Below are 19,180 nucleotides of genomic sequence, written 5' to 3' on the forward strand. Positions count from 1 at the left end.
ACTTAAAATTACTAGTTTCTTACTTTTACTATTATTTCAAAATGAAAATTATTGAAGAATGAAAAACCGATTTGGTCATTTTATTGTGACCACAGTCAGGATCAAATAGTGTGAAATAGCACAAATAGAAACAAATGCTCATGAATAATTTCTCACGAAATTTCGCATGAAACATAAAATTTCATCATCAAATCTTCAATTTTGATATTAACATGAAAACAAAATTTCCATCGACCATATTCACGTAACCCCTAGTCGGATTTTACCCATTATAATACTGAATAGACCTCAGAGTAATAAAATAATATATAATAATAGATAGAGGGAGCATATGTCATTTTCAGTAAGCAAATTTTGTCCTCAACATAAACTATCAAATTTGACAGAAAGCGCGCAGAATTGAAAAGTATCAGTGCTACGATATTTCACTCGAGTTTCTCCACAAAGAACGCACTTCTTATGTCCCATAGTGAATCAACATTCCATATTAACTCAAAATGTATTGAGATGAATACCTAAATATATCAGAAATTCAGAAAACAAACTTCAAACGCTCCAAATGACGTGAAACAACCAATGACACTAGGAGAGCAAAAGTTGCCAAACCTTTGATTTCAGCAGGTAGATATAGAAAATAATAAATTTTCTGCATATTATAAATTCGACAATTAGGAAAAATATCGGATTCCAAATATTCAAATTTGCATATTTAATCACTCAAATGAATATATTTCATTCAATATAATATACATTCATAATGATTTAGTAAAATTGTGGATTTGAAAATATATCACAATCCGACAACATAATCTAACCATGTTGGGGACATGTAAAAAATTCGTATACAATCTATGTTTATTTCTCTATGGAATAGACTAATTTGAAAGCAAAATGATTTTCTTCCATGATTTGGTATGGATATTTAATAGCATAGGTACCTACATCTAAAGAGATGCGTGCATTTATTATTTTTTCAAGAAACATAGTTGAAAAAATTATAACATCGTTATTACCGTTAGAAAACAGAAGAGAAGTATATTTTCATTATTATGTTACTTATAGTTTTTTGGCTGAGATTTTTTTCGGATTATTCTACGGTTGCCGCGGATTTTTTAAATTTTTCATATCTCGCACTCATGAAAACGTTTATCCCTAATTTTTTTTCATATGAGAACCTTCCATAAAGGAAATTATGCCTTTTGTATTTTTGATTTGTATTCCTGTTATCGTTGCCAATTACCCATATGCACTTGCACAGGGACAAATAGTACAAGGTTACTAAATATATTTACGTAACAAAAGTACTAGAGGTATCGATGTACCTATGTGTTAATCATGCATACACATACAGGTACTGCTATTTGTCAGTAGGCTGTGAGATGTTGCGGGTGTAGTTATTTTTCTTAGATTGTACTTGAATGCGCTAGAATGTTACAATTTTTTTTATTGATGCGTTTGAGTTCGTGACTTCGGACAGTTCTAACTGTTACGATTTTTGCACTTGATAATGTTGGAATATGATGAGATTAACTTTGATTTTGTGTTGTTGCGTAGTGGATTTTTGCGTTTTCGTTTTTGGTGAGTGGTTTAATTTTTCATGATCAAGATAAGACCTGAAAATAAATCAAATTTGGATTAGGTTTGAAGAATAAATAGTTATGAGTATTGTATAGGCTTTTCTACTCATCTTAATATTTAGTTAGATCTCAAAATTGTTGTCTGAAAATAAATAGAAATATGCATATTACTCAAATGAATTCTGATATATTCTATTTCAATGATAGGTATTTCATTTTTTTTTTTATAAAAAATGGAAAAAATAAAGATGCGTCTCTTTGCGTAATGTTTAAGTTTCAAAAAATTTGTAGTTACCTAATGTACCAATCACCTTCTTGAGTTACGCACAGGTAGTTAATTTTAGAATTAAAAACCTCTGTAACTCACCATGTTTATTTATGTTGAATAAACATTATTATTATTATTATTATTATTATTAATTAGAAAAATATTCAGCATTACTGTAGAATCGTTTTGGATTTACAGAAACCAAAAATATTAGATAAAAAAATATTGCAAATCTTATACACAAAGATTTAATATTTTCTCCTATGCCACATTATATACCTCAATCCATATTAATTTTTTTTATAAGTATTATGTTGTTATGGACTTTTACTGAGAATTCCGAAACTTATAGATATTTTTCGAAAATTCATAACTCAGAAAATTTAGGGGTAAAACTTTCCTGTAAAAATATTGTTTTCAGAATCATCCAAGTTGTTAATTTCATGTTTATTTTTAATTTCAAACAAATAGCTGTACATATATGTGATGTTCAAGGGAGCGATTGGCGCATGAATGAATAAATGAGCCCTCAGAAGCTCCTAACTTTTAGCCTGAGCTTTCCTAATTTTTTTTTAGATATTTTTCTTGAATTTTTCCGACGAACCTTGAATTTGTTATTCTTCATAAACATGTAAAATTTCAACTTCGTAAAATTCTTAGAATATTGATATGATTATTCGATACAGGGTGAGTCTTTGACTTTTTTCCTTTACTATTTTTTCAGATTCGGTTGAAAACATACAGACTGTTGAAATCCATGAAAAATGTAATTTTTACTGAAGAAGAAGAAGTTATTTCATTTCGCAAATGAAATGGAGTCGAAGGAAATTATTTCCGGAATATAATTTCTTATTGATGTGATGAACATAAAATTCCATCAAAGTCCGGTCAACTCAAAAATGCCCGCTATACTGAGTGAGAAAAAAAAATAAATCGGAAAATGTAGAAAAGGAAAAAAAGTGAGGAATCTTCGGTTGAAATATATGTACAAGTCAAAGACTCGCCCTGTATGTACCTACATGCGAAATCTCAACACAATCAGATCTATTGGTTATCCAAAATTCTTCTTCGATTTTCTATGGTTCTGATCATGTGATCAACTGGAAATTTTGCATGTTTTTTTAAATTATTATTTCATATAAACACTGAAAAACCCAAATTGAAAAAATAAGCATTTTGCTACGGTGTTAATGAATACAAATTTTTTCACCGCAAGTTCCTTCCTACCCCCGTATAGTTCACGAGTTATGAATTTTCCTAGGTTTTATATGTATTTGGAGTTTCGATCCACCAAACCGTGTTTAAATCTTGTCACAATATTTTTTATAAAAAATTGTTTTGATTTTTATTTATTTCTTTAATTTATTATGATTTTTTCATTAATGTTGGAATATTTTACGTTAAAGGGGGTAATTATAAACCTTATTGCAAGATTTGCATTATTTTTATAGGTTTCCAATGTAGTGTCTGTACTTCTTCCGATTTCCCACATATTGTTCTCAAAATGCCCCTGGTATAATAATAAAAAATAGATGGGCTCGACTAGCGACATGAAAAGTGTCATTGAAATCGATGTGTCATGCCTTAAATGCTCTTTATCGAAAGTTTATTCATTGCATTACCACGACTTCATGTCGATCAGATAATAGACAGCAACCTTCGAAAGAAATGAGTATTAGCTTTGAATGTTGACCATAAAAACTATGCATAATTATGAGAAGTTCGAACATTGTTTTTTTATTGGAATATCTGCCGTTCTCGTTCGTTCAATGTTGAATGAATGCGTGCACAGAATTTCAGACAGACCGTGCATACGTCATTTTTCTTTTTCACTATACAGGGTGCTAGTTAAGAAGTGCGACAAACTTCTGTGATCCTGTAAAAAAATAATTACAGTTTGTTTTATAAGCGTTTATAAATGTTTTTAAGAAAACATTGAAAACTCCAATATCTCGGGATATATACCATTTGCGAAATAAAAATATATAAAATATAGGAAACTATTATTATTTTTTCATGAAGATCACCCCCCGAAGTTTTTTGCACTCATTAATTAAGATTTATTAGATTTTTCCTTTTGTGACATTCAAAGAACAACATTTTCAACAATTTGAAAATGTTGAAATTCTGAAAAAATCTAACGGTGTTAAATCCGGAGATCTTGGTGGTCACCGAATATTTTAATCACCTGAAGAATTACCTTGGTAGATTTAGACAGGCGCAATATTAGTTACACCAAAATCGGACCAGTAGAACGCGGTATAATAAAAACTCTGATTTTTTTCATTCTCAACATTTTCAGCTGACCAATCGACAAACTGCCAAAAGAGCGATATCCACTTCGAGAAAGTACTGGGATTCAAGCCATCAGATGAAAATCATGCCATGTTACTGTACAAAAATAACACCCACCCAGTTACCATTGAATGTATTCAAAAGTGCCAAAGTAATGATGACTGTAGAAGCTTCGTATTGGATTACAGCACCTTCAGTTGCTATTGGTACAGACATCCTATCGAAGGAAAAGAAGAATCTAACATAATTCCCGACAACAGGGTTGCTTGGTTCGTCAAGATCTGTCTTCGAGGTAGTTTATTTTGCTGTGGTAATCATTCGACCAAAATCGTCACGTAAGGAAAGCGTAAAAATTATATTAGGTGTACAACTTTGCTTCCGTCGTTTTGCAATAGATGGCTGTAGCGGTAAGTGGTAGTCGAAATAAATAGATTTCATACAATAAGCTTTATAATATTAGTCGATTTGTGTCTGCATCATAAAGTTATTCTCGATTAAACAAGTCAGCTTACGAGCCAAATTCTCGTCATTTACAGGAGGTTTTGATTTTCTACTTTAATATGAAGAAATCTGCGGCTGAGATTCATCGAATGCTTTCAAATATCTATGGTGAGACCGCTAGTAGTGAAAGAACTTGCCGAGAGTGGTTTCAACGCTTCAAGAACGGTGATTTTGACGTCGAAGACCAGCATGACGATGGAAGAGAGATATTCGAAGATGCAGAATTGGTTGCATTTCTTGATCAAAACTCGTGTAAAACGCAACAAGAATTAGTAGGATCATTTCAAAAGTCATAAGAATGATTCAGAAACAAGAAAATTGGGTTCTATACGAGTTGAAGCCGAGAGATGCTGAACAGCGCTTGTTTGCTTGTGAACAGCTGCTTGCAAGGCAAAGATGGAAGGGATTACTGCATCACATTGTGACTGGAGACGAAAAATTGATTCATTACGATAATCCCAAGCGCAGAAAATTATGGGGATATCCCGGCCTTGCTTCCACGTCGAGGCCAAACCGAATATTCACGGTTCTATGGTCAAACTCAGTATTTGGTGGGACCAGCTTGGCTTCGTGTATTATGAGTTGTTAAAACCGACTGAAACAACCATAGGCGATTATTATCGAACGCAGTTAATGCATTTGAGCCGAACATTGCGCTAAAGATGGGAGAAAATAATGGCCAGCAAAGGACAATACTTTGAATCATAAATGTATAACCAATTTTTTACAATAAAGCCTTGAATTTCGGAAAAAAAAAGGCGGAAGCAAAGTTGTACACCTATGTACCTTTCCTCTACAACTCTTTAAGTAAGTATGTGTGTTTGCTTGTGACTAAAGAGATCAGAGCAGCAAGTATTATGCCCGGCCGGTTATATTAAGTTGCCAAAAATGATGACTTGACAAATGAAGGGGTTCCACTACTTCACTTTTTTTAATGTTTAACTGTCCTTTTCAGGTGGATCATGCCCAGATAAGCTTTGGAAATTTGAGAGAATTCCTGCTGCCATCTTAATAGGCAACGATACGAAAACGTTAACAGAAAAAGTAACTAGAATAGAATGCGAACAAAGTTGCCTGTCTTCAAAAAATTTCGAATGCAGATCTGCTAAATTCAAGGTAAAGGATGCCAAATATGACAAAAATTCTGCAATCATGGGTTCTTGCACCTTGAGCAATACTGACAGACGTTTGACCCCAAATAGCTTCAGGGCAGGTAGAGATGTAGAAGAATACTTCGAGAATCAATGCTCCAATGACTATCACCAAGGTAATAACTTTAAAAATTGCAGTTACACAACACCTTGACTGATTTGAATGTACTGTACCACTTAAGCATGACCAAATTAAATTTTTTTCCAACTTTTTCCACAGGGTACAATAATACATTTTGTGCGTATGAAGAATATGGTGATGTTTTGCTCCAACATGTTGATCTCATGTTTGAAAAAAAGACTAAAAGTGAATGTGAAGAGATATGTAATGGAATTAAAGTTTTTCATTGTCGTGGTTTCAGTTTAAAACCAAGTGCTTCGGGTTTTACCTGCCTGATTCACAGTGAAGATAGTAAAGTATACGGTCCACGGTTGCTAGAGGAAGTCAGCAAGGGTTTTTATTATGAGAAAGCTAGATGCTTGAATAGTGAGTAATCATCTGACAGAAGCTTGCGAAATCAAAAGACTAAAAATCCATAATATTCAAAAATGCAATTCTCATTCAGAATAAAGGTTCATTATTCAGAAGTAGTCCAGAGAATAATTTATTCTGTGTCCTCGGAGCTATGAAATATGAACAATGATCTCATAATAGGTACATAGCGCATAGAGAGAAAAATCAACCCTAACAGAAAGTACGATATTTAAACTTTATGACTAGAGGTCAAACCAACCTCCCAATGTTTTGATTGGTTGAACATATTGAACCATCTTAGATCACATGATTTGGTTACCCTTACCATTGGTCGAAATTCATCTTTAGCCTCTCCCTCGTGGTCACGTGATATAAGGCTCAATCTTTCTCTCTCTAATGTTGGAGTCGATGCTCTGCACTGTATGACCGCTAAAAGCCGTATCTATGTATATGTATTATTAGATCATTGGATATGAATCTCGAAGATAACTGCCACCTACTAGCACCAAGTCAAAATTGAATCAACTCATTAAGATTTCCAGTCCCACCTCTAACCATTAATTGAAATTTCTGAATAATGAACTTGAACATCTTTTTTGCATATGAAATGAACAAGAAACTGTATTTTATTTCAGTAACAGTTACATGTACCGAAGAGTCAATAACCATTAACTATCGCCCAGAAGTGAATTTTTTAGGACGGATCTATATGCAGGGCTATTCAGATAACCCTGAGTGCTTCACCAAAGGTCAGGGTTTCAAGCAACTTAGTCTTAAGCTACCTCTGCCCAGTAGTCAATGTGGCATCAGAGAAGCTGTAACTCCAGACAACAGGTGAAGTAATAATAAGATTTTTAGAACAGAGTTCTTCAACGCTTCTTAAGCTATATGTTAACTCGCAGAAAGCATCACCTAAGAATCAACCGTTATGTCAAAAATTACTGGTGTGCGTATTAGTATCGAGAAAAGAAGCTTTATTGAGGAAAATACACTAATATAATATTAGGTCAACTTTTTTCTGTTTGTTTGCAGGAGACTCCTCAGTGGATCTTTAATCATTCAATACAACAGTTTCGTTCAAATGCAAGGTGATAGACTGATCAGAGTTGGATGTATTTTTGCTAATGATTCAAAACTAGTCATTGGTACTGGTGTTACTGTAGCTCCGTAAGCACAATTTTGTTCAAATAGTTGTGTTATATTTGATATAACACTGAAGTATTTCAAACTAACAATATTACAGGTTGCCTTCAGACAACGGTAGCTTTCTCGTAAATTCTACAACTTCTCCAGCAAATGGAGGAGACTCCTCTAGACCCTTAGTTCAGATGAAACTGGTTGATCACTATACCAAAGAAGAAGTTTCTGATATTCAAATAGGACAAGAAGTTGACCTTGTCGTTCAAGCTGCCACCAAAGGTTTGAAACCAAAATAAATGATGAAAATAGAGTTGTGATGTTTTGATTTTTTTCTATTGCAGGAAACAACGATATCTGGGCTAGTCATCTTGTTGCAATGACAGAAAATAGTGTTGAGTCCATTATACTACTTGATGATTTTGGCTGTCCAGTTGACAACAATGTATTCCCACCTATGTTCAAATCAAAAACAGCAAACATGACTACGTTAACTGGAACCTTTCAGGCCTTCAAATTTTCCTCTTCCCCTGCTGTTAGATTCAGTATAATTATTCAATTCTGTCCTCAGAAATGTCCTGAAGTGAGTTATCAATCGACAGGTGCAAATGCCAGATTTTTCAACCTTTTGTTCATTCCCAATCCAATATCTCTGATTATCGAATAAATATAATAATTTTACTACTCTCACAGTTTCAACTATTTATATGACAAATATCCCCATGACTGGTTTCTAATCTATACGACAATTTTAATTCTTATTACATTCAAAATCGGTTCCCAAATATGAAAGTTGATATACCATTAATTATATTTCTATGATTTCTTTGAAAATGCCAAAATATTGTTTTAGGTTGATTGTCGAAATCTCAACCGACATAAAAGAGCACAATATAGATCCTTTAATGGAACTATAGAGAATATAAATCGAACAGAATTTGAGTTCATAAATTCCCAGTTCTTCAGAAAACCATTGGAAATCATGGTGATTGTCAGAAATCAAAATCTTTCTCCTGACAGACTTGCGTATGGAGGCAACAAAGTTTTGGTTGCAGGATATAGTAAGTACATGAAGGAGATTAATTTCAATTTGTCCGATAGCAAAAATGGAGAAGAGACAAATAGGTTCTTCATATATTCTGATAACATGTTACTTTATTTTCCAGATTATGAAACCAATGAAGTATGTGTAGATTATTCCTTACTGCTGGGTTTGGTCATTTCGTGGGTATTAATTCAAATTATTTTTGCAATTGTATGCATTATAATGGTGAGAAAATATAAGAAGTATTATCAAGAAGAATACGTGAGACAAGCATATGAAGAGTATAATAAAAATTTTGATATAGGAGCCAGCAATTTAGATACAAGAAGAGTGCGATGGGCTGACAGTGGTGATGAAATGCAATAAATATGCATCAATTCATCATAATTTAATAGAACTATTATATGTACAATAAATCATATGAGTTTGGAAAAATCAAGTTTCTTTCAAAGATTCCTCTTTCTTCAACTGTTCAGTCAACTCTTGTTGCTTTTGCAATATGTAAAGATTTTCGGCCTTTCTTTGCCTTCTTTCATTATCACGAATTACACCTTCATACATTTTGTCTCTGAAAGAAATATGACTCTAATATGAAACAAATTTAATCAATAGTTGTTACCTTTCTGAAGCTTGTGAATAATGCACATAACCGATAACTGTAACAGAAAACAAACAAGAGGAACCAAAAACTAGCTTTGCTATAAGAGACATAATGATAAAACTTCAAAAAATTACATTTGCATCAAACAGAATTAACGATTAGAAAGCAATCTGTAACATTAAGTTGAATTGATATTAATCTTAATAAAATTTTCAATAATCCAATATGATCTAAATATAAAATCGACTTTTAGGTTAATTTAAATTTTTGACATTTACAAAGAATAAAAAATTTTTCTTCTTCAAAACGTCAATGATGTTTCTAAGTCTCGTCTTTATAATTCTCATTCAAATCTAAACATCTGTAAATAAAAACAAAACCAACCTTTAATTGATTTATTGCAACTAGATTATAAAAATAAAATTCCTATTACATCACAACAATATTTTAGAAAAATAGTGCAGTTTATTATAAAATATATTCTTTAGGAATCAATAGCCTTATGTCTGACTAACAATACTGTAACTTGGTTCAGTCCAATAAATAATTCGAGTCCAATTTTTGATAAATCCTCTATTATGTGATCTACGACTTGTTAATCCGAGTAAACACTTGGATGATAAGGGCAGCTTGTTCCATTCTTTTCTAGTCAGACCAATAGACACCAAAAATATTTGTTGCATTAATATCATAAGAATGATAATTGCTAAAGCAATACTGTATATTGCTGATACAAAGGAAATGCCTAATCTGAAATATTTATACATTTGAATAAAAATAACCTATCTAGATTCAATACTTACTCGAACGCTTGGTAAACTTCTGAACAATCATCTGGTAATAGAATAGTTTCATATAGTTTGAAAGGATGACAGACTGAAGTTAAAGTTAAATTAGAACTGTATAAAAGTGCTGCAGCAGCAAAAAACAGGGATAGTATGAATAAGAATTGGTTTTTCTTAGAGATGCAACAGTCATACCTAAAAGCAAAAATATATCTTAATAATTATTGAATTTTGAAGAGCATAATTTATATTTATACTAATCAATAAAATGAATCATATTTTTTGGATCATAACACTAGTTAATATATCCTTAAAGTTGGTAAAATAGCCATCTTACCAAATGCAATGATGATCCTTGTCAGGCACTGTAGTGTGACAAATAGAACAATTATAAAATCTTGTTCCTGGTCTATTGAGTGTTTCAGTTTCATCTTGAAACTTATGATATTGATTAGCTCTATTCCTCAATGTATAGAGGCAAAATAGAAATGCAGCAATTAATATACTCAGTGCAATATTCTCTTCTAAAAGTATTTCTAATAAAGGTATCACAACAAATTCAAAAATAATATATAGAAGGACTATAGAAGTTATAGTCCAAGTAAAGAAAAATTTAGTTTTTGGTGCAATTTGTAGGAGAACTCTGAAGATATAAAGTAAAAACACAGTTATTGTGGAGAAAGAGAAAATTGTCCACCATACACTTTGGGCAGCTATGATGAAAATTATAGGCAAGATAATAATTGGAAGAATAACATCTATTCCAATTATTTTTGCACCACCTCTCCAAGGTATTCTTAATCGATCCTGTAAAGTTGCCATAAATTTTTGCCGTCTATTCTGGGGGAATCCTCTACCTGTTATGAAACTGTAAAATAATTCATTGTTTGTATATAACAAAAACAAAATGAAGCAGCAGTCACCTTTCAAATCCTTCATCCAAATCTTCACATAAACAACATAATGTCAAGAGGTGACTACGATTTTTATCTTTATCATAATATTCACAACAACATAGAGGCTCTCCATCAACTTCACTCATTCCATTAATATTATATTTAGGAAATTTTGATTTTTTACTACTTTCAAAAATCAATTATAGGTTAAGGAAAACTGACCATAGAATATAAATTATCAAAGAAATTGACAAATATTTAGAGATTAGAGGATATGTTCTATTATATCTGTGTTTTTTAGAGATTATTTCGTGTTCTGTGGGATGAAGTTGAAGTAGCCAAATGACGGTTGTGCAAATAGTTAGTAGTTCATTTAATCCATAATATACATTTTATTTTGTACGTTTTCCCGCGAAGTATGCTTAATTTTATTTTATCTATTAATAAGACATGATATATGTTAACAAATAATAATTGTATCAATAATAATTGTTTACAGAATTGAAGGTATTATTAATATATCAAAATGAGCAATTCAGCTAGACTCTCAATGAACGCTGCTTTGAAGAATGCACGAATTTTCGATGAGGTATGAACAATGAACTGAAGCATGGTCTGTTATTTCTTCTCCTATGTTATTATAGTTATTGGCCGAAATTGGAGCAGACGAACCTCCTAGAGTAAAAATTGAGAATGTGAAATTTGAGGTGGAATCTGAAAATGAAGACGATAGCTGTGTACTGAATAAGAAACGTAAACAGGTAACCTATGCAGAGAATATTAGAGTGAAGGAGGAACCTATGTTTACGGACGAGGAAACTGTCTTTCCAAACAATATTTTTGAGAATTTGAAAGTTGAGGAACAATATCTGACCCCAGTTAAGTTAGATGTAGAGGACAACATAACAAGCAGTTGCGATTCAAATTCACGTAAAAGTGCAAAGCGTACAGTTTTTCCTAGAGAATCCCCATATAAAACTAGACAGTCACCTTATAAACGGAACAACACAGAATCTACCCAGAGTACTTCATTTTATAGTAAAAATGAAACAATCGAACGAAAGAATGGAAGGTAATTTTTATTATTTGATTTTTAGGTTTAAAGCATTTGAATTGAACAACTTTTTAAATTTGTAGACTGCTATTTTTTGTGTTATATTATTTTAAAAGCTGAGATTCAGTATAATACTTGAGGAAAATTACTTGGAGATTGATCTTTTTTTCTCATCTTCAGATGTTGAGCAAAATAATTTTGTATGTTGCTAATATCTCAAAATTTATTTTATTTTTTTGTAGTAATTTCCTGTAATTTTATTTCGACACATTTGTCAGTTGTCATAACTACCAATGTTGGTTATGTTGTCTGGTATAAAATTCAATATTTTCTATTTGTTTTTTTTTAATACTTCTATTGAAATTTTTTGTGAGTTCAATCTCTGCACATTTTCTAATCATTTCAGAGTTCCCAGTTATATTGACTATTATTTCTAGTTTTTAATTTGATATTTCACCATCATTTCAGTATCAAGCAATTTTTTCAATGAATTGTTTTCCTGACTCCTGAGTTTCATAAATTTTCAGTTAGTGGCTCATTAGAAACTTCATTAGTGACTGGTTTGTATTTCTAGAAAGGTTGAATCATTATACATATTTGAGATAATGATTCATTTGGAATATGAATGAAGAAAATGAAGAGTAAGTTAATTCATATTAAATGAGATAGATGTACTGGTAGAAAACCACTGTAATATATATAATTGTATATAGATTCTGTATCCAAAAGTTTGTTTTATTGAGGCAATCTAATGATCAATCCATTTCTTGGCATCCTTTGATTCAAGTAATGTGCATAACAAGTAAACAGGTTAAAGTATACAAATGTACAGGAATGGTGTCTGTGGAATATAGTGGGTTGAAAAAATCATCACAATTCCGTGTTTTCAGGTAGAAGCTGACTGGTTTAGTATTTGTTTACTTGAACTCTCTTTAGCCTTCAAGTTCAAAAACCAAATTTTGAAATAATAAAAGGATGTATTGTAAGGCCAATGATTTTTTCTGTTTGGTGTAACTTTGATTTTTTTTTATCTCTCTTCATCTGTTTGTTATTCCCATCTTTTACTTCAAAAGCACCACTCATGAAAATAGGAAAACTTTGCGACTTTCACAAATGTAATGCCCACAATCATTCAACTTCTACTATGTTTGGGCGCAAGCACCAAAAAATAACTATAAGTTTTAAAATTTATTAGAGAAAATCAGACATCTCCAATTTTCATATTTAATGAAGAAAATTTATATATCATAGATCTGGGTTTCTATTTTTTGATCTGAATGTTATAGCTTTTTATGCCATATATTAGAAAATAGCGTTTTTCAATTTATGAAAAGAAAATTGGTTATATTTTCATTACCTTTTACAATAAGCATAGCATACATTGAACTTATAGGCAGTTTTAAACATACAAAAGCAAATTAGGCACATTAGTTTGATTTTTTTCCACATGAATCTCATGCAAATTATGATTTGTAAACTATATATTGAACTTTTTTTTCAGGAAAGACAAGACTGTTGAGCTAGAAACTGATCCAGAAGTATTAAAGAGACGGCAAAAACAGATAGATTATGGCAAGAATACCATAGGTTATGACTTATATACACAACAAGTTCCTAGGTACTTCAATAATTATTTTGTCTTTTGATTGGATATTATGATCTTGTTGCCACAAACTCGACACTCCACTAAAGTTCCGTTCTTTTTGTATCTCGGAATCTACTTGGATCCTACTTGTAATGATCAAATTTCAGTAAAATATGAAGGATAGATTCCAAGACATCAAAATTTTACAAAAAAATTAGATCCTTACGAAATTGTGCATAAATATTTGTTTCATTTTTCTGGTACTGCTTTCTAATTTTCAGTTCAGTTGGATGGGTATTTTTCAATCATCGCGAAAACAAAATTTCATATGAATTCAATTCTGGAAACAACAAACCTGTTTTGGCCATTAACGAACTTCAAACCCCGAACCTACCGTAAAAAATCTAGTCATTATTCATTTCTCCTGAACAAGCGTAGGAAAAATTGAATCATAAACTTTTCCAAAAGATTTTTGATCACCATTTGGGATTAATTTCTGACTAATTTTTTTCAGAGATAAGAGGCAAAAGGACGATCCAAGAACACCAAATAAATATTTAAAATATTCCAGGAGAGGGTTTGATGGCCTGATCAGACAGTGGCGTTTGAAACTACATAAATATGACCCCCCACAAGATGATTGAATCAATTTCGGAAGTAATTTTATTTCACTTTATTATACAAGTTATTTTAACAAGCGAACATTGATGTGTAGTTACTTTTATTTTAAAAATAAATATTATCTTTATTTTTAGTTCGATTCAGAAACTGTATTTTAAATTGATATGATAGAAAGTATAATCATCATAGAATGTATAGGTTCATGTATTTCAAATAATTTTGTGAACATTCTCTTAAAAAATTTCTTTTGGTCTTTTAAAGCGAATTTGTGGTTGAGCCAATAAATGAATAATTGGACATCAAGAGATAGAGAAATTCATGAGAGGAAACTATTAACTAATAAGAGGTAATAAATAAGTCCACATAATTTGTTTGATTTTTATTTATCAACCAAAAAAATTACTTTGGTATATAAGCGAAAACCTTGGACAATTCAATGTTTGAGTAGTTTAAACAATTATATTTTTCAAAGAAAAATACAGTACATACATATCGAAAATTAATTACAAAAGACGTTAGGGATGTGAAAGATATTATGCACATGGCGAATATTTTAATACAATAAGATATATTTCAAGAATATCATATACTTAATCTCTATCGAATATATATTTCAAATAGCACACTTACAATAATACACCTATAATGGCATTTCAAACCATCATCACAAAATCAAATAATGGTTATTCATTATGTAAACTTTGATATGATTTTATAGGAAATTGAAGCCGACTAAATAATTTTGAGAAAAATTCGTTTTCACTTGTGTTCGAAATAACTTTTTTTCTTATAATCGACATAAAATTTTGAAATTGCCTTATTTCAGTTAACATGTAGATGAAAAATCGTTTTTGAAGGGGCTATTGCAAAATTACTGAAAAAAAAATTCAATATAATATTTATGAATGAAGCTGACATTCACTTGAAGAAAAATAATTGCAATTCCGTATACATAACAAGATTTATGAACAAACATATATCTAAGCTGCTAATCACTATACTATTGGATTTTTCAACTACTTTAGGAACTCAATTAACTGCATGTTGCAACAAGATTTAGTGACTATATCACTCGAAGAAGGGGAGAATTTAGAAGGTAATGTCCAAAATGCCACTTTTGGTAAAAGTTAGGATAAAAGTACATCTATTATTCACTACAGTTATTCAACACTAAAGAATAATTCAAAGCTTTTGAGTATTCAAGGATTGACTTCAAATTCTGCATTGTGTAATCTTATTATAGATTTTGATAATCTAGTCAAATCGTTTACATTCAAGATAACTATAGTATGTTATAAGTTTCGTACATTTATTAATATTATTCTAGCCGCTTTGAACAAGTATACAATTTCGTTTCTAATTTAACTTGCCTATTTCTTCATTGCTCAAATCACTTGTGTATGTAAGCAGTAAATACATAATAAAAAGCATTGGATAAATACTCTGGAACAAATATTGAAAAAGCGACTGATCATTATTATTAAATCTGCAGCAATTTGAACAATGTGGAAATGTAATGCCATCTATGTTGTGCAAGCAACATCCTTCAAAACTGTCCAATGCAAATTGCCAACCCTTCTTTCAAATTTTCAATTTTAAAAATAAAACAACGTTTAATGATGCGAAACTCAACTAAAACAGCTAACTGTACAAAAAAAAAACACGCCTACAGTTGGATAAAACAAAATGGATAACTGAAACGAAACACTCCTAATTTTGGCACCGACTGTAGACTATAGAAAAAGATTAATATAAAAACAAAGGGATACAGAGGTGAAAAAAGTCACAAACCTCAAAATATCACATGATACATTGAGCCGCTGTACATAAATAAATACTCATCTCCAATTTCGTATTGGTAATTTGTGTACGCTTTCTTTAAGCGGCTCGTACAGCCAAACTTTGAAATCAAATCATTCAAATGAACATCTCACAAATTCGAGGACTACAAACGAAAAAGCATCGACACAACACATGTTAATTCTTTTATACGACCTTTTTCAATAACAATTTAAATGAAATCTATATAATCTTCTCGTTTTTGTCATCCAAAGATAAGAATAACCTTCCCATCTGCTTGTGCTCGTAAGTGAAAAAGGTCTCTTTCAATAATAAAAATATAAAATACTGCGTCCAATCAAATTGCAGTTAATGTTTCGATAAGATAAACAGCAGACATTTCAATAGAATCGAATTTGTGCTACCAAAAGAAGGGGAATGGATTACATCCGAAAAGCTCAGTCTCAAAGATTCCTAAACATACTAGAATATCTTATCGAACAATACTATTCAAATTGAAAAGAGAAGGTTAATCAAAATATTCAATCGTGTTACGAAACATACAAAATTATTGACGAAGACGAACATATTGATTTTCATTGATTTACAAATTACACTGCCACAGTATCGTAGGCTGTGAATTGTCCACCGTTTGTTGTTGAGGTTTTCCCTGTTTCGTTTCTAGAAAAAAAAGATCAAAATAGATTAGATTCTATGTTAAAATTTCAGACAATTTATTCAAACATGGCTATTTAACAAGAAGAAACATCAATAACGGTTGTTAGTAGAACATTTAAACACAAAAAGAAGCATAAAACAAAAGAAGCATAATCATAAAACACTTACAGTTTCCTGTTTGAGAGGATAGAAAAACACAAATTGAAAATTAATAATCATCGTTGATATTATTTAGCTTTGATGATATGATTGATGGAAGTAAAATGATTTATTATTATTATTATTTATTATTGATTTTATTATTCATTTTCTTCAACTCGATGATTCTTATGCACATATGTAGTTGAAGGACTTATATTTTTCTGTTCATATCGAAAAATATTTGTCAAGTTATTTCAGGTTTGTAAAATTTAGATGGTTTGAATCAAATAAAGCTTCATGAAACTTGCTGGATTGATATCTAGCAAAAATCATAATTGTATAATTAGCAATATTGGAGATGCAGACTTCATTTTATAGGTAATATTGATAGAAAACTCAAATGTCATCTTGATGAGATTCCAATTACCTTCTAGATAAATCGTATATTGTTGAATTATTACAATCAAATCAATAATATCATATTAGGCCAATTGAAAAGTCTCCGGTCTAATGCACAGATGGCGGTGCTAGTATTAAATCCATATGATGTTTAGTTAGTCAACCTTCAAACGATACGTGTCAAAATTGGACAGGGGTCCGACCATTAGTTTGTGAGATATTGCGTTATGAGTGTAGCTACTTTTGTTATTTGAAAAAAGATGAAAAAAAAAAAAATTCGTGTGCTGATGAAATATTGCTTTTTGAGGGGAAAAAATACAGTTGAAGCAAAATCTTATCTTGAAGAGTTTCCGGGGTATGCACCAGGAAAATCAACCATCATTGATTGATAAGTTTAAACGTGGTTTAATGAGCACCGAAGACGTCGAACGCAGTGGACGCCCAAAAGAGGCTGTCACCGACGAAAAAATCAAAAAAGTTAACAAAATAATTTTGAATGGCCGTAAAGCTAAGTTGATCAAGATAGCAGACATTGTGAAGATATCATCTGAACGTGTACATCATAGCATTCATGAATATTTGTAGATGAGAAAGCCGTGTGCAAAATGGGTGCAGGGACCGTATTCTCGACAATTGATCTTTCAAAACGTATACGCACATTCAATGTTCAAAGCACTGAAAGAACGTATACGGTTTGAAAGATCACTTGTCGAGAATACGGTCCCTGCGCGAGCCCACAATCGATCGAAAGCAACAACGTGTTAATGATTCTGAGCAGTATTTGAAGCTGTTTAAGTGCAATAAACCTGAATTTTTGCGTCGATATGTGACGATGGATGAAACATGGCTCCATCATTTCACTCCGGAGTCCTATCGACAGCCAGCTGAGTGGACTGCACACGATGAACCGAATCCAAAGCGAGGAAAAACACAACAGTCAGCTGGCAAGGTTACAGCATCAGTATTCTGGGATTCGCTAGGTAGAATATTCAAATAAATCGCTTAAAACAACCCCATTTGAAGAAAAAAAAGGTGTTGTCTCATCAAAACAATGCGCTGTGTCACAAATCACTGAAAACAATGGCAAAATTGCATGAATAGGACTTCGAATTGCTACTGAATCCACCGTATCCGCCAGATCTGGCCCCCAGAGATTTTTTCCTGTTCTCAGACCTCAAAAGAATGCACGCTGGAAAGAAATTTAGAATGAAAACTGAGGCCTATTTTGAAGCGAAAGACAAATCGTACTACAAAAATGGTATCGAAAGTTGGAAGATCGCTATCATCGCTGTATCGCCCTCGAAGGCAACTATGTTGAATAAAAAATCGAATTTTGCCAAAAAAAATATAGTATTTTACTATGGTAGACTTTTCAATTGGCCTGTTAATGGACCAATTATGTGCAGAATCATAGAGTGAAATCAATTATCATTCCATTTAGTGTTTCAGTTCTGAACGATTAAGTGTTAGTGATATATCTACAGATGAATCCTAACAATGAGGATCTTACAATACTTATTCCTTCTTAGGTACTGACCTCTCAATCAGTTTTCTCATTTCTTCGTGGGTCATGCCATCCACCTTTGAGTTACCTCTTAATACTGAAAAATTAAAACAAACCACACATGAACTACCACGACCACAAAGACAACTACATAGAATCATTGAAATTAAAGTCCGAAGTGCTAATTGAAAAAAAAAATGCGCTGTGTAGATGAATGAAAAATAAAAAAAACTTAGAAGAAATAAATTAAATTAAATTTTCACTACTTCTCTTTTACATTGAAGATTTCTCTTTTTGTTCTATATTGTTCAAGCTAATCAATTGCCGTTTTTGATGACATTAAATAGGTTATTGATACTTCCAAAAAACCTCGATTGTGGTAAGGATTTATCTTTATTCCACGGGAGAATAAACCACCAAAAATGTATAAAAGATATTGATTTAGTGAAAATATGTGAATGAAAATGAATGTTATGTTCGAGTCCATGATGGAAGCTCAGGACATGCTGTTCTTATTGAATATCCAGTCATGAGGTGTCCAAATACGATCAATGTTGTCAGAATTTACGAATCAAAAAGCGGGGAGAAAGTTTAGACCTGCCCCGATCTGTTTTAAATTATGAATTTTATTTTACACGTACTCTGAAGACTTTGGACACCTCTCTATCAAAAATGCGAATTTTCATTG

At 31.6% G+C, this 19,180-nt stretch overlaps 5 protein-coding genes and 1 long non-coding RNA gene across 55 annotated transcripts in view; 3 read left to right on the forward strand and 3 right to left on the reverse strand.

Annotated features, from left to right (window-relative positions):
- Positions 1 to 1,344: 1,344 nt before the first annotated feature.
- LOC123680409 lies at positions 1,345 to 8,884 on the forward strand. Its single transcript, XM_045618298.1, has 10 exons — positions 1,345 to 1,578; positions 4,148 to 4,432; positions 5,597 to 5,908; positions 6,013 to 6,279; positions 6,903 to 7,101; positions 7,300 to 7,434; positions 7,511 to 7,686; positions 7,749 to 7,987; positions 8,258 to 8,465; positions 8,571 to 8,884. Exons 1-10 carry the CDS (start codon positions 1,518 to 1,520, stop codon positions 8,813 to 8,815), a joined length of 2,127 nt encoding a protein of 708 aa, XP_045474254.1. The 5' UTR covers positions 1,345 to 1,517; the 3' UTR covers positions 8,816 to 8,884.
- LOC123680410 (protein PET117 homolog, mitochondrial) lies at positions 8,823 to 9,319 on the reverse strand. Its single transcript, XM_045618299.1, has 2 exons — positions 9,069 to 9,319; positions 8,823 to 9,017 (listed from the first exon to the last, which is right to left on the reverse strand). The coding sequence occupies exons 1-2, from the start codon at positions 9,158 to 9,160 to the stop codon at positions 8,885 to 8,887; spliced, it is 225 nt and encodes a 74-aa protein (XP_045474255.1). The 5' UTR covers positions 9,161 to 9,319; the 3' UTR covers positions 8,823 to 8,884.
- Positions 9,320 to 9,431: 112 nt separating this feature from the next.
- On the reverse strand, positions 9,432 to 10,969 carry LOC123680140 (palmitoyltransferase ZDHHC23-B). Its single transcript, XM_045617854.1, has 4 exons — positions 10,759 to 10,969; positions 10,173 to 10,703; positions 9,854 to 10,030; positions 9,432 to 9,800 (listed from the first exon to the last, which is right to left on the reverse strand). The coding sequence occupies exons 1-4, from the start codon at positions 10,875 to 10,877 to the stop codon at positions 9,551 to 9,553; spliced, it is 1,077 nt and encodes a 358-aa protein (XP_045473810.1). The 5' UTR covers positions 10,878 to 10,969; the 3' UTR covers positions 9,432 to 9,550.
- Positions 10,970 to 11,128: 159 nt separating this feature from the next.
- LOC123680148 (histone RNA hairpin-binding protein) lies at positions 11,129 to 14,138 on the forward strand. The gene is made up of 5 exons (XM_045617912.1): positions 11,129 to 11,147; positions 11,231 to 11,320; positions 11,376 to 11,803; positions 13,287 to 13,403; positions 13,885 to 14,138. Exons 2-5 carry the CDS (start codon positions 11,258 to 11,260, stop codon positions 14,012 to 14,014), a joined length of 738 nt encoding a protein of 245 aa, XP_045473868.1. The 5' UTR covers positions 11,129 to 11,147; positions 11,231 to 11,257; the 3' UTR covers positions 14,015 to 14,138.
- On the forward strand, positions 11,810 to 12,427 carry LOC123680151. The gene is made up of 2 exons (XR_006747491.1): positions 11,810 to 12,154; positions 12,313 to 12,427. It is a non-coding gene; the product is annotated as an uncharacterized LOC123680151 (long non-coding RNA).
- Positions 14,139 to 14,355: 217 nt separating the features above from the next.
- LOC123680141 (Down syndrome cell adhesion molecule-like protein Dscam2) overlaps positions 14,356 to 19,180 on the reverse strand; it is a 109,506-nt gene continuing 104,681 nt past the window's right edge. For 48 of the 50 annotated variants that reach the window (XM_045617881.1, XM_045617883.1, XM_045617882.1 and 45 more), the window contains 3 exons: positions 18,526 to 18,589; positions 16,617 to 16,622; positions 14,356 to 16,451 (listed from right to left, as the gene is read on the reverse strand). In XM_045617881.1, the coding sequence (XP_045473837.1) occupies positions 16,382 to 16,451; positions 16,617 to 16,622; positions 18,526 to 18,589 (140 nt within the window). In that variant the 3' untranslated portion in view covers positions 14,356 to 16,381. The remainder of the gene's footprint in view (positions 16,452 to 16,616; positions 16,623 to 18,525; positions 18,590 to 19,180) is intronic. The other 2 variants (XM_045617905.1, XM_045617907.1) reach the window with 2 other exon arrangements.

The sequence above is a fragment of the Harmonia axyridis genome, chromosome 5 (assembly GCF_914767665.1).
Source record: "Harmonia axyridis chromosome 5, icHarAxyr1.1, whole genome shotgun sequence".
Lineage (NCBI taxonomy): Eukaryota > Metazoa > Arthropoda > Insecta > Coleoptera > Coccinellidae > Harmonia > Harmonia axyridis.